The sequence below is a fragment of the Oxyura jamaicensis genome, chromosome Z (genome assembly GCF_011077185.1).
Source record: "Oxyura jamaicensis isolate SHBP4307 breed ruddy duck chromosome Z, BPBGC_Ojam_1.0, whole genome shotgun sequence".
Classification (NCBI taxonomy): domain Eukaryota; kingdom Metazoa; phylum Chordata; class Aves; order Anseriformes; family Anatidae; genus Oxyura; species Oxyura jamaicensis.
Genome location: NC_048926.1, coordinates 81426356 through 81440755, shown reverse-complemented (window position 1 = coordinate 81440755; position 14400 = coordinate 81426356). Strand labels below are relative to the sequence as shown.

Genomic DNA, 14400 nt, shown 5'->3' with positions numbered 1-14400 from the left:
GTACTTGGCTGAGGCTTTGTCATAAAACCTGAATCAATTCAGCTGGTGGGAATGCTTATCCCAATGCTACTGACAGGCACATTGGTTTTCTGCTTAATTTTCTGATTTAGCCATCCACATTTACTTTTCCCTGTTGTAATGATGCTGGCCTTATAGGCACTTGAAGATTAATTTCTCAGTTATATACTACTGATACTCTTATTTTACTCATAGATGCTAGGACTTATTTACCTTTGAAAAATTGTTCATAGTGATTTTTGTGATAATGGCATTATTTGCATTAAGAAAATTGCATGTTGTTTTTTTTTTTTTTGCTGGGTTGTTGTCAGTGGTTTTTTATGGTATGTATTCACAAGACAATATGAACTGTTGTCTTGTGAAAAATGACAGTTGGTTATTGCTGTTTTCCCCATTCTAGAAAAACTTTCTTAAGATAATAGTTCATATATGCTTCCTTATTATTTATGTCAATTAGGAATAGTTTCCAGCATTGGTAAAGTTTTGCTAGTCCTTCAGCATCATTGTAAGATCAGACTAGGTTTACAAATTATTGATGAATAAGATCTGTATCTCTTCCTGATGGAAAGGGGAAACCTCTTTCTGAAGAGTCAGTTCTTGAACTGTCCCCTTAAGAAATTCAGGGGTTTCAGCTGCTAATAACTCAGATTTTGTCATCCATCTCCAGATTACAAAGCTGTAGTAGGCCACGTTATCTAATTGGACAAAATTAAAGTACCTTCTCTGGCTAATGGAGGAAAATGGCTACACTGCTTCACCAGCCAGCAGACAGACTTCTCTTTGAAAACTGCCTGAGTTTAATTTTGTTTTCCTTGGCACTTGGCTAGTTAATTATGACAGTAGGGTTTATTCTGGGTCTGGGCTTTGTCTTGTCATTCTCTGACACTTGCCAGAGACACACTGACTAATGGTGACGGGAAAGCACTTCTCCATTTTATCTGGCATTTGGTGATACCAGCTCCTAAGCAAATATGCACGCTGCAGATGACTTGTGCGCTATGGTGGATACTACTGCTCATAGAGGAATTATTTTTACTTAGGAGATCTGTGAGACTTTGGTGGGGTTTGTCTTTTCTTCTGTTTGCAAAGGTATTTCTCCCCGTCTGATATTTGATAAATAAGTTCAAGATTCAGGTGGATTCTTGAGAGGATTGGCACTGTCCAGTCCCAATCTGATGGGACTTCATGAACTTTCTGAGGACTTCTGCACAGATTACTTTCTTGCTTTTTTCCTTTTACGTCAGCCAACGGTGGAGCTAAAATGTGAACAGCATGTGAACAGCAATTTGGGTTGGACCCGATGATCTCTCGATCTAAAAGATAGTCTTGATTTTTTTGCCTTAGGTATTGACCGGGCAATGGTGGGATTTGCTGTTAGAGGACAGGGCCTCGTCCTGTTCTCCAACCAAAAAGCACCACTGCTACTCTTCCTTGTAAACTGTATCCCACCCCACAGCTGGTTTCTCTTCTGGGAACTGTGAGTACTGATTAGGTTTGGGGTTAATGAGCAGTAGAGCTGTAGTAGTACCTCTGAGCTCGTTACAACTTTTCATCTTGCCACCGCGGTATCTGACTTGGTCTGTGCTGTTTCTGTCTTCTCCAGCTACTTCTCTGGGCTGCTAAATGCCATCACTGGGGCCTCCATCCTGTTGGAAGGTCCGAGCAGTAAATCCATGCCTAAAATTTTGAAAAAAAAAAAACCACCTTAGTGAAAGTACTGCAATCTGCTATCATGGACCAGAAATGCCACGTTGCAGTATCAGTCATCATTCCCAGCAGAGTTCTGCATTGTTGCTCATCAGTAACAACAACAACAACAAAAAAAACAACACAACACAACATAGCTATGACATACTTGGCCATTGCCATTTCTATTTTAGGAACACATTTTACTTTTTTTTTTTTTTTTTTTTTTTTTTCCCCTATACTTACACAGTATTTAGTCGAACCAAGACAAGTGGAGAGTATCTTAAAGTAGCATGGAACAGCTCCCAGCTTTGCCATAGGTAGGAAAAAAAACACAATGATGTAAAATAAATAAATAAATAAGGGCCTAGTTAGGCCTAGTAGTATTACAGATACTTTCTGTATGGAAGACCAAATTTTTGTCATGTTCAAAACTGGAAACCTTGAATTACTCCTCAACTGAAATCTTTCATTCGGACTCAGGTTCTCAGTCTCCATGATTCTCTACTATGGATATTTGTATATCTCTTGGTTCCTTGTAGAAAACTTATTTGCCATCATTTCTTTCCATCTTATTCTTGTATCAGAGATAATGCAGTAAAGTCTCTGCTGAGTTAAGGAGATTGTGTGAACCATAGCTGTAAGGTTGTGGGGGGAGTTTGGTAAAAATTTAAATAATATGCATAAACATATCAGAAGTAATCTCCATCTCTAATACAGTTATAGGCCTCAGTAATGAGGTCTAAAAGTTGCGTGTTTCAGCACTTGATTTCCTTCTCAGTATATTTTTTATTTCCATCTCATCTTTGCCACTCTTTGTTATGCTGCTTGTTCTGGATATTGGTTTAACGTTTTCTGGGCTGATGGGTTTACCTGTTGAAAGTAGGAAGTACATATAAAAATTATTACAAATTATGAAAGAAAATGCATTTAAAGGAACAAGGAGAGGTAAAGAATCTTCTTCAGAGATTCCGAAACCTTCAGGAATGAAAAATCTGTATTATTCAGTGTGGACTTGAATTTCCAGTTTTTGGAAACATTTAATTTAGGTCAAGCCTAAGTGATCTCAATTAGTGTTGCTGATAACAACAGCTGATAACAAATGTCCATCCAACTGCAGACTCTGGTGAATAATTTTTCTTATGCCACTACCTTGGTATTACGTGGCTCACTTCAGTACAGTTACTTGTTTGCTTGCAGCAAGAAAATATATTTCATGTAAGGTGTGTTAAAATATATTTCAGGTAAAGTATGTTCTGATAGTACTGGTTTAACTGGGGAAGTTTTATATTGGGAATGGATCAGTTCTTCCTGGTTTCTAGCTTTTCTACTGAAAACCAAGTTATTTCTGGATGTCAGGAAATAACTAAATAACTTTTGTGTGTGTCTGTGTGTGTGTGTGTGTTTGTGTGTGTGTTTTATTATATAAAACTCCAGGTAACTACATGCAGTCAGGAAAGCTTCTTTTTTAGTTAAATAGACTTTCAGGCTTACATAAATAAGCACGTGAATTTTATAGGCTCTAAAGGAGAGACAATTTAGGTAATTAGAAAATATTTTCCTCCAATACCCATCGAGCTTCCAATTGTAATGGATGTTGCAATGGGTAAACGTTTTTTTTTTTTGTTGTTGTTGCATTGGTTTTCTGAAATGGTAATTTTCATTGTCAGTTTTCGTATAAATTAACACATGGGCTCAGTGCTGTGAAGGGATGCTTTGGTTGCATTCAGGCATGTGCGCTTTGGCATACACGTTTTGCAGGCTTAGGGCTACTTTGGTTGAATGCTTTCTGTCATTTGCTGCTGAACAGCAAAAAATGTTTAATATAGAATAAAACAAAACTGCCACCTATTTTCTACACAAGATACCCACATTTCTAAATCACAAAGTAGAATGTTTCCTTAAGCATTTTCTGTGACACAAATGGTATTTTAAAGAGAAAGCAATAGGAGTACCCTAGCCTTTGTTATAATCTGATAGTTAGATGTCAAGTCAAAAGTGTATTGATTTATGAGGCATACATATTTAACTTATTCCTGATTTCCTCTGTAATATTATCTGAAATGGAATTATACACAGCCCGTCACTGCCTTCATCTTTAGCAGTCGGCTTCTCCTGAAAAGTCACGCGCAGTGGTAAGGGAAGCTTTCGTCCTTTGAGGTTGCTGGTGAAGGGAAAGACCAGGAAAGCTGTTGGGGAAGAACCTACTCTAGACATGCTATTTCTTGGCATTAATGAAAAACAATGGATAAGGTGCTAACAAAAATGGTTCCACAGCAAACTGCTAAGCTGGAACAAATCACTTTTCTTGGAGAGGAAAACCTAAGTCTTAAACCAGCCAAATTTTTAGCAAAAAGAAGTCTTGCTAAAAACAGGAGTGCTGGGAAAAAATAAGTAATGTTAAGGTCACTGAATTGATGTATCAGTACTTACGAACTTGATCAAACTTGTAACAAGTCAACAGTTGAAATATCTAATATAGTGCTTCTAACCATATGTTTTCTATAACACAGTTTTGAATAAGCAGTATATTAAAAAGTTTTAAAAAGCTTTAACATTATTTATGCATATATTTATTTATACAAATATGCATAAATTTATCAAAGCAGTACTAGAAAAAGGAAAATAGTGGTAAAATTTATTTGGACTTTCCAAAAAACCTCTTCAACAACTCTTTACAAAGAGGTTGAGGCAATATTCTTTGAAGGGTCAAAATGGAGTAAGAGCTGGAAAATTGTAGAAAAGTTTTTGGTCTAAAGCTCCAAGCTTGTAGTTTGTTGTATGAAGGTAAACTGTTGTGCCTGTTGGAAACACTGATAACCACAAAAGGATTTGGCACAATTAAAGCAGTTTCCTTTCACAGAGTCTAGATGTGAGCTTTTGATTTTTGGTATAAGGAGGGAGCATAAAAGCCTTGGAGGGAGGGGAAGCACAGCACATGGAGCAGGAAAATGTGATGAAAAGAGGAAGGAAGATGTGGTTGCTTTATTCAAGTATAATGTATGGTCTTGGTGGAGGAGGGACTGTTTGCTTTTATTTTCTGCTTGTTTTACTGTCTTTGTGTCTATAAGTGATCCTGCAGAAGTAAAATTTTATCATAGATTTCAATGAATAAATGGTAGCAAACTGAGCAAACAGAATATGAAAGCAGATGGAAGAAGGAACAACTTGATCAAATCGCTTCTGATTGCTTTGTCTATGTCTGTGTTTGGTTTCCTCTGCTGCCAGACAGGGCTACTGCTTCTTCTGAAATGAGTGATTTGAAATGTACTTCTGAATACCAAAACTTTCAAAATGTTAATATGCTTACATCTTTTACTATTATTTGTTCATCTATTTGTTACAATTTCAGAAGGAAATCTTGCAAGCTGTTGAAAGTAATCAGTTTTATTTTATTTGAAAGCAACTGAAAGCAAATGCTCATTTCCAGTATCAAATAGCAACAATGGTACAGATGTCACAAAAAAATACTGCAATTATTCTGTAGATATAAATGAGAGTACTGCTTTTTAATTCTTACGGGTTATTTTTAATCAACAGATTCAATAGCTCTTTCACATGTAGTCAAAAAGCTCAGGAAAGAGGAGGCCAAACATTTTGTGCGCTTCTATCGCTTACTTAACCACAGTGTACTTCCTGACAATGTAAACCAGAGAGTCACATGCAGAGTATACTGACATATGTAAAAGTGTGTGTGTGTGTATGAGATTAATGCTAAGTTAAACAGTTTCTTCATTCTGCAGAAACAATCTTGAATTTTTAGTTCTTCATAATCAAGACATTTCAGACTAGGACGTATCTGCTGTTGCCATTATGTGATAAAGAGCTCATATGCAAAATCTTTCACAGGTCATCAGTACATTTTATCCAATCCTAAATCTCTAAGAGCACAGCTGAGTTTTTTTACATCTGTAGTAAGTACTCACATCAAGCCATCTGTTGTATGGCAAGCTAACAAAGTAACCAGTCCCATCTGAAGCATGTTTGTGGTCAATCAAAAACCATGTTATTTGCAGATATAGAATGCTACAATAATTTCTGCACGTTTCCAATTTAAAGTACCAGAATGTTCTTTTATTTTGATATTGAAAATGGTTTACCTTTTACACCTGCCTCATTAGTTAGGGAGCATGGGAAGTAGATTGAATGTGATGAAATGGGCTGCACAACTCCTTTTCTCTCCCAAGTTCATCAGTTCTTCCTGGCTTGCCATCAGCCAAAACACTGGAATAAAAGTGTTGCTAAGAGCGCGATGATCACAGTAACTCTAAAATAGACAGGTAAATACTTTCAGGGTTATTAAAAATTGCTTATCACTTGACTTTATTATAAATTTGAAGCACAGCTAGTTCCCACTAATTGCATAAGGAGTTGACAGACACTTAGATCATCCAAATTTTCAAATCTCTTTCCTTACCTTATAAGCAGATGTTTCTAAAGCACTCTGTGTAGTTGAGCCAGAAGCTTTGGCAAAAGAAAATGATCTGAAAAAGTGACGTTGAGCCAGGCAATAAATGGGGTGGAAAACTGCTTATACAATGTTCAAGACTTTGCTTCAAAATTTTCAGAAGCTGTGGCGTTGTTTCATGCCATGCTATCAAACCTGCAGTGTTGATGTCTCTTGCATCCACCACTCAGAACACTTCGATTTAATTTCATTTATTGTATGGACTATGAAAGGAATGCCATTTGATTCACCATCCCATCTCCTGAATACAAGTCCAGTTACACTGCCCTTTTCCTTCAGCTACTGCAGGAAATGTTTGCTTATGTCAAGCCATGGCTCTGGAAAATTGTACTTATTTGAAGACACTTCCTTTCCAGGTCTTGCTTGGATGTCTGTGTTTACATTTTGATGCTGATGCGTTTGTTTTATGTTGGGGAAAAAAAAAAAAAAAAAAAAAAAAAAAGTGTTTTTTGCTTATTTTATCACCGTATTCTGGCAGAATATTGAAATGAAACATTGAATGAACAGAGTTGTAACCTGTTGTTTAAATGACACAGATATAGGCTAGATTGAAGTAATATTCATATGCCTTCCTAAAATATACCTTTTTCTATAGGAAAATCTTATATTTGGGCCGTATGAATAAAGATTTTTTATTATTTTTGGAAGGGGGAGTGTATTACAGCTGTAATTTTTTTGAAATATATTGATTAATATATTCAGTTTTGGTGCTGAACAAAGAAAATCAGATTTTAAGACCTGTTCCTTTGAAGTGCTACTGAGTTTCTGCAGCAGAGAGTTCCTTAAATCTTTCATATCCCCTGAATGTATGAAGTAAAGTCATGCTAATTGATAGATTTAAATTGTAGGACAGGAGCAATGCCATTATTTTATTCAGTTTGCTTAAGTGAATAGCTTTGAAGAAGAGTGTAGGTATTTATGGTAGTCTGACTTCAAGAGATTTGGTCAGGAATTTGGTAATGCCACAGGGACTGTTACCAGTTTCACTGTGTTTTTCTGTTTTATAGTGTTTTTAATCAACTGTGAAAAATGATACGGTGTGTGAATGGTGGCAATTTCAGCCATCCTATTAGTTTCAAAGCATCATCATTTTTCTCACATGCTGGGGTGGAACTGCATCAGGAATGCTTCACACCGTGGAAGAATCCAACTTGCCATAAAATTAGACATCTTTTCCCTTTATAAATGCTGCAGCTATGTACCCAGTATGCACCTAGCAGTGAACTATCTTACAGCCCTTTTACATTGTTTGGCTGTAAAAAAAAAAATAGTTTGTTCATCTAGTTGTTAAACGGCTATATCTGGCAAACACTGTGAAGTGTCTGTCATAGTATGGAAGACAGAGGTGCAACTACTTGCCTAACTTTTCACTTGGGTCAGTCTCAAAGGGCTTAGCAGTGAACAGTTTTATGACACAACTAAAGCCAGAGTTTCCAGCTATTCTAGAGTTGTTTTGGAGAAAACTCAGTATTTTTCTTTATTGCTCCGAGAAATAAAGTGGGAGTTGCTACCATAGTAAAAAACAAACAAACAAACAAACCTTTAATTTCTTTCTTGATAACAGACTGTTTTTGCATGAGCTTAGGTGGCAGAAACCTCTCATGGCATCAGAAGACTAATTTTTTTATGTGGAGATGCACAGATTCTTCACACTAGTAGTGACACATAACATGGCAGGGACACAAGGGCAAGTTCTTCCTCCACTCCCCTCTGTCTCTTATGTCTCCGGAGTGGCAGATTGGCAGTAAACATCTAAACTATGGAGCTGCTCTAACTGGGATCAAGCATCATTTCATATTTCTATGCCAACAGCTAGCTTCATGAATGTGCTACATACACTGCGTATTATTAACTCTGTCTTTGATTTTTGGTGTTAAAATACAATACCAAGTGTTTTCCACTTGGAAGTCATCAGTTCTGCTGTTTGTTGATAGCTGGTCTAATGGAGCATCATTGTCCACGTGTGATGATACGACTCTATGATCATGGCCTTGCATGGTGTAGCCATCTAATGGAAAAGGATTCAGTTAACTTACACCTGATAAACCAGCTAACTGGTGTTGGGCTCTCTCTTTCCTGACATCATGCTCTTGAAATAGTCTTCTTTTAGATCTCAGATCATTTTGTGTAATATGGAGATGGTTCTTAGGAAAGCAGGTCTTTAAAGGAGGAGTGCCACTTGCAGGGGTCATCAAAAGTGTGGCCAGTGTGTACTCCATGTTCTGTTCAGCTCAGCTAAACAATGCATTTTCTGGGCACGTTAGGACATCTCTTGACATGTCATGAGTCAGCAGTGAGTTGCAGCTGCAGATTCTTTCTTTTTAAGGGTTGACTGTTGAATGTCTTACCATGGATGTCTCACTGAAAGTGAAAGCAGCTCATGGTGTTACTCACTTTGTTCAGTGAGAGAACTGCCCAGGGGAGTTTAGTATGATACCTGTTTAGCAAAAGAATCCAACTGATGAACCGTATGGTCATCGAGACCTTTGTCCTGACCTTTTTCACATGGAGTGTTTACAAGACCATCACTGTCTTTGCCCTCTATCAAAATTCACTGTCTACAAGACTTTGAAGTTTGTGCAAAATCAAAACTTTCCTTTAAAGCAATCTAATTCAGATGTTATGGGAAATTGTATAGTCTGGCAATTAAGTCATAAATTAGCTAAAGAGAATATTCTAAAATAAGATGATGACAAATCACTACTAAAGAATAATTCAAATGAATTAGTTGAGGCATTGCCTTCCCACAGAAGTTTTTACTTATGCAAAACAATGGTTAATTGCCTTTATGCTCTTTGTCTGGAATCTCAATATTTTTCTTAAAGATTTAATAAAACAAAAGTATTTTCAGGTTCTTCTCTACATTTTAGACACTAAAAATAAAGGCATGACCTTACCTCGTCAGGCTTGATGTCATCATCCATTAATAAACAGCCTTGTGTCTCATAACAACCTCCAGTTGTGATTAAATTTTTATGGCTACAGAGAACATGTAGCCATGCTTGTTCTTGACATGATTAGGTACAATGTGGAATGTAAGAAAATTTGTTTTTGAAACAAATGGTTATGGCAATTGTAGGATTTTATGTATTTGATGTGTTTATGGCAATCATAGGATCTGATGTATTTTCTCATGTTTCTTGTCCACGTATTTCTAACTTTAAGTTCATTACTGCAGAATGCACAAAAGTAGTTTTTGGTGTTTTACTAGATGCTGTTGTAATTGTTAAATTTTGAAATTTAAAATGTTGGTCAAAAATGATTCACTGACAGTTGGATACATTAAGTCAACCTCCATTTTTACTTACAAAATTCAAATGCTGCTTGTCTGATGCAGAAATACTGCTTTGACTTCCTAATACTTAGTTAATAGCTGTTGGTTTTATATCAATTGTTTAACTGTTTATGGCCTGAAGGCCTGTTACATTGTTTACCTAAGCATTTCTGGTCTTCTTGAGCAGCTCTCTGAATGAATAACTGATTAAGTTAAAAAAGAAAGCAAAGTTCCATTGCAAGAAAAAAGGAAGGAAAGGTGAGAAAGGGAGAAGAAGAACATGGAAATATTTATAGCATTAATTTTAATACAAAGCTTGCGATGCCCCTAAGAAGGATGGTGAGAGAGGGGCACCATAAGGAAGACTGTGTATGTTGGCAGACATCGTGGCTCTTCTTGTGTCTGCAGCCTCTTGAAGAAAGTCAAGAATGGGGAAGGAAAATCTCAATGTTCATCACTTTCTTTGGAAGTCATGTTTTATCTTACACAGCACCCTGATGAATATCGGTGCCCAGGCTGAGCCTGAGAATCAGGCCAGTAAGAACTTTTTTCCTTATTTCTGGCCACATTAGATACTGTGCATTGCAGAAGCATGTTAAGGGAGGTGAAGAGCAATGGGAGTCCTCCAGCTGCTCAGGACCAACTGCTCAGGTATTAAGTATACCTGAGTATTAAGTATACAATACAAGTATCAAAAAATCATTTGTGAAACTTTTTAATTTACAAATTTAACCGTTGAAAAGTCAAAAAGTTATTTAAAAAAGGAAAAAGAACAAGAAAGGGATGCTAAGGGACTGTTGTGCTGAAGACAGGCATGAGCTCTTTGGTGTTGGACTGTTAGTTCTAAGGTGAAGGAATGGGATACATTCATTTTTTAATTCATTAGGATGATAATACCATAGAAAAATACACCTTACTGAAACTCTTCGTAACAGTAGCTATTGTATTTTTATTTGTTTCTCCTCCAGAAAACAAGTTCAGTTGGAGCTAGTAATGCAGATTTTCCCTCTGAGGATCCCGGAATGTACCAGTTGGACATTACTTTAAGAAGAGGACAGAATTTAGCAGCAAGGGATCGTGGAGGTAAGTACATGCTGGTAAACACAGCCTTAATGTTGGGAAGTTTTCTGTCTGTTGGTTAAATTTAAATGAGATTATTAAAGTTTCAATTAACAAATAGAGTTTGAATTTTGTGTTAGTTAAACTCTGTTTAAAACTATGTAGAAATTCTGTGACTCAAAAGCACACAGTAAAAGGAGCTACGTCTCACTAAACACAGGAAGAGAAATAAGATCTAGCTAATATTGATTTAATTGTACTATTAGCTAATTTGCCTCCATTTTGGCCTCCATTTTGAGGAAGTTTCAAACTCGGAAAGATTTAATTTAACTATGTAGGTTATTGCTGAATAATTAACTAGTTACTTACTTTGTTCCTTGACTGCTTAACATAAATAATGGATCTATGTTTAAAGACAACAGCTCTCTGTTTGATGTGTACAGGTGTTACCTGTTGGCCAATCTGCTGATCGCATGTTGGCATTTTACAGTTTGCACTGAGACATGTACCACAAACACAATTTCTGAAGGATATTTTGACCCACAGGAACACAGCTGGCTGTCTCAACGACTCTGTGCGTGCAACTTTAACTCTTATTTTAAGTTAGGTCAGCCAGTAATTCATTTCCAGACAGCTATTTGAGCCTGATAATTCTGACTAGCATATTGAACTTTTGTCAAAACATTCTTGTGAGAGAGAAAAAGCAATAGTGGGACTTCAACTAAAAAATAGTATTATACAGAGTCTTTCTGTGTCAAATTGGTGAAGTTACTTGGCTGATTTCAGGTCTCAAATACTCTCTGGTATTTCTCTGATATTTATATCACCGCAACTGAAATCTTAATATTCTTACTATTGCAAGAATACATTTTTTATTTATATTCTTCCTCTAGATGTATTGATAGCCTATCAAGCTTTGCCAGACATTCATTAAAAATAAAGATACTCAAATGTTTTTGTCTGATGAGCTGGAGAGACATCCATATAACTTGCTCGGTTTCTGAATGATTTGTTGTAATTCAGTCATATCTGCCATTGTTATTATTTCTAAATGAGCAGAAATGTGATTATAAATGTGTTGGTTTGTTTGCAAGGAAAAAACTGTAGTAGCTTTTCCCATAATAGAGAAATCTAAAGTAAACAACGGATGGGACATCTGTCTTCTGAGGTGAAATCCCAGGTTCTGAACTGAGTGGCTTTAGCAAGGCACTGTAAGTGTGTCAGGAAGAAGAGCTTTCATTGCCATCTTGTGAAATGTATAAAATCCTTCAGGTCGGGAGGGAGCACACCTGTAGCTCCCCACAACTTGCTTAGGTTTCAGATCTCAGCCAGGCTTGGGCTTCCAAGAGTCTTTATTTTCAGAAATTTAGAGGAAAATATAAAAACAGTACCTTGTTCAAGGCTCCTTTGTAAGGCCTTGCCTGACAATTCTGGTGGCCTTCCACAGAAATGGTTACAGCACTGGTGAATAGGGGAAGAGCAACAGACATCATCCACCTGGACTTGTGCAAGGCATTTGACAGTGTCCTGCACGTCATCCTTGTCTCTGAACTGGAGAGACATGTATTTGAAGGGTGGACCACTCAGTGGGTAAGGAATTGGCTGGATGGTCGCATTCAAAGAGTTGTGGTCAACAGCTCAATGTCCTGGTGGAGATCAGTGGTGAGTGGTGCTCCCCAGGGGTTGGTATTGGCACCGGCATTTTTTATCATTTTTTTCAGTGATGTGGATGGTGGGATCAAGCCTGTCCTCAGCAGGTTTGCTGATGACACCAAGTTACGTGGTGTGGTCAACATGCAAGAAGAAAGGGGTACCATCCAGATGGACCCGTACAGGCCTGAGAGGTGGGCCTGTGCAAACCTCATGGAGTTCAACAAGGCCAAGAGCAAGGTCTCAGAGGAGCTGTGGCTGCCCCATCCCTGGCAGTGCCCAAGGCCAGGCTGGATGGGGCTGGGGGCAGCCTGGGCTGCTGGGAGGTGTCCCTGCCCATGGCAGGGGGTGGCACTAGGAGGGCTTTAAGGTCCCTTCCAACCCAAACCATTCTGTGATTCTACAATCCCAAGGTAAAACCTGTCCATTCACAACTGAATGTCCTTGCTGCCATGTTCTGCGTTCCTATTTGTTTTCTCATTCTGGTGTTGTTATTCAGACTGAGGATATTGTGAGCAACTGCAGAACTGGAATGAAGGGAACTGCGCGGGTGTTAACCAAGCACTTGGAGGATCTAGATCGCTGCTGGGTGCAAAGTGCATAGAAAGGTATTAAATTGGAACGTCATTTCTCTCTAAATCCTCTCTAGAGTGTAATACTTGATATCTTTTATTTATTTTTTTAAGGATTCCTGTGGTAGCACCAATGTTATTTCACTAAGAATGGTCACGTAAAACTGAATTCTTACTAGAAGTTTGTCTGGGTGCAAGAGGAGATTCAGCAAGGAAAGTTCACTTAGGGTATTGAAATACCCTAAGAAATAGAGGTTGGGAGATTTATCACAGGACTATCACAGAGAAGTCGTAGGCTATAACTCTGCAGCAGCCCAGTAAGTCTTCCCTCAAAAACTTTTTCCAGATGCCCTGGAAAAGCCCTCTGCTTAAAACCTGACAATTTATTTTTTATTTATTTATTTATTTATTTATTTTTATTTTTTGAGTGCAGTGAATCCCACTCCAAAAGCATACTTGAACTACTGGTTTTAAACTTATATTTTTGTTCCTTAATTCTCGAACTGCAGTTTCACATATCTTTTTAGAAACCTGCTGCTGAACATATTGCAGTCTTGGAATTCAAAGTTGAATTCTCCTTGCATGAATGTTCTGCACACTTTGTCTTACCCAAATTTATAAAAAGACAGCATAACATTCTCAGAGGAAAGGGAATAGATTGCAGCTGTATTTATGTGGCTAGCAATGCCAGCATTGCTCATGGCTATTAGTTGATAAATAGCACGGTTGGTAGTCACAACAAAGGAAGAACAGAACATTCTTTCTTCGTCAGAGGACCAACATCTTGCTGTTTTCTTCTCAGAGGGTTGAAAATAGGTCTTCATTATCACAAGCAATGTTTCTGTACCAGTGTGTGCAGTATGAGAGCATGAAATGTAACTATTCTTTTTAACTCCTCGTCTTTATAGGAAAACCTGTCTTCAATCTGATCAAGCTTTCCTTCCAAGTATCACTAAGCTGTGGTACCATGGTGACATCTCAGCTCTGAGACGAGATGGTTTACATTTTTCTTCTGGCAAAATTCTATAGTGACCTATAGTGTAGTTTTTAGAATTTGCTTTATTTAAACGCTTCCTGAAGTAAACCATATACTTAGTTAGATTTCAAAATTTAGTTTCCAATCCTTTTTCCTGTGAGGGCTGTTGAAAATCGTTGGTAATTTGGTAGTATTAACAAGATAACCTTACACCCTACATCTTTATATTGCGCTTTTTTTTTTATCTTTTTTTTAGTTTTGATTTCTCATTTCCCTTTTTCATACAAAGTATTTGTGTAATATGTATATTTTAAGACTTTTTTTTTTTTTTTGCAAGAATTAAAATTTATAGTTTTTAAAAAATCTTTGATATTTCTGCTGGTCTCTCACTTTCATATAGGTTTTATGCAATTACTTAGTATCAGTAACATGCCTTTATGTTTTTTATGCAATATTTTAAGCAAAAAAATAATAATAAAAAACAATGGGACAAACAAAAAACAACAACAACAGAATCCTTGTGGTTGATTCATTTTTGTTTTAGGAGAGACTTACACTGTGAAGTAAACTGAGATGTTGTAACACAATTGGTTAAAAAGTGAATTACATTTTAGTCATTGGTATTCTACCATTCTCTTCAGTCCAAGGAACGATATCAAAGTATTCTTTTAAATGTTGTAGATACTTTTTTTCTCAC

At 37.0% G+C, this 14400-nt stretch overlaps 1 protein-coding gene across 9 annotated transcripts in view; it reads left to right on the top strand.

Annotated features, from left to right (window-relative positions):
- The window catches only part of MCTP1 (multiple C2 and transmembrane domain containing 1), a 287020-nt gene that overhangs the window by 104431 nt on the left and 168189 nt on the right, over positions 1 to 14400 (top strand). For all 9 annotated transcript variants that reach the window (XM_035310880.1, XM_035310874.1, XM_035310876.1 and 6 more), the window contains one exon: positions 10415 to 10529. In XM_035310880.1, coding sequence (XP_035166771.1) covers positions 10415 to 10529 — 115 coding nt within the window. The remainder of the gene's footprint in view (positions 1 to 10414; positions 10530 to 14400) is intronic.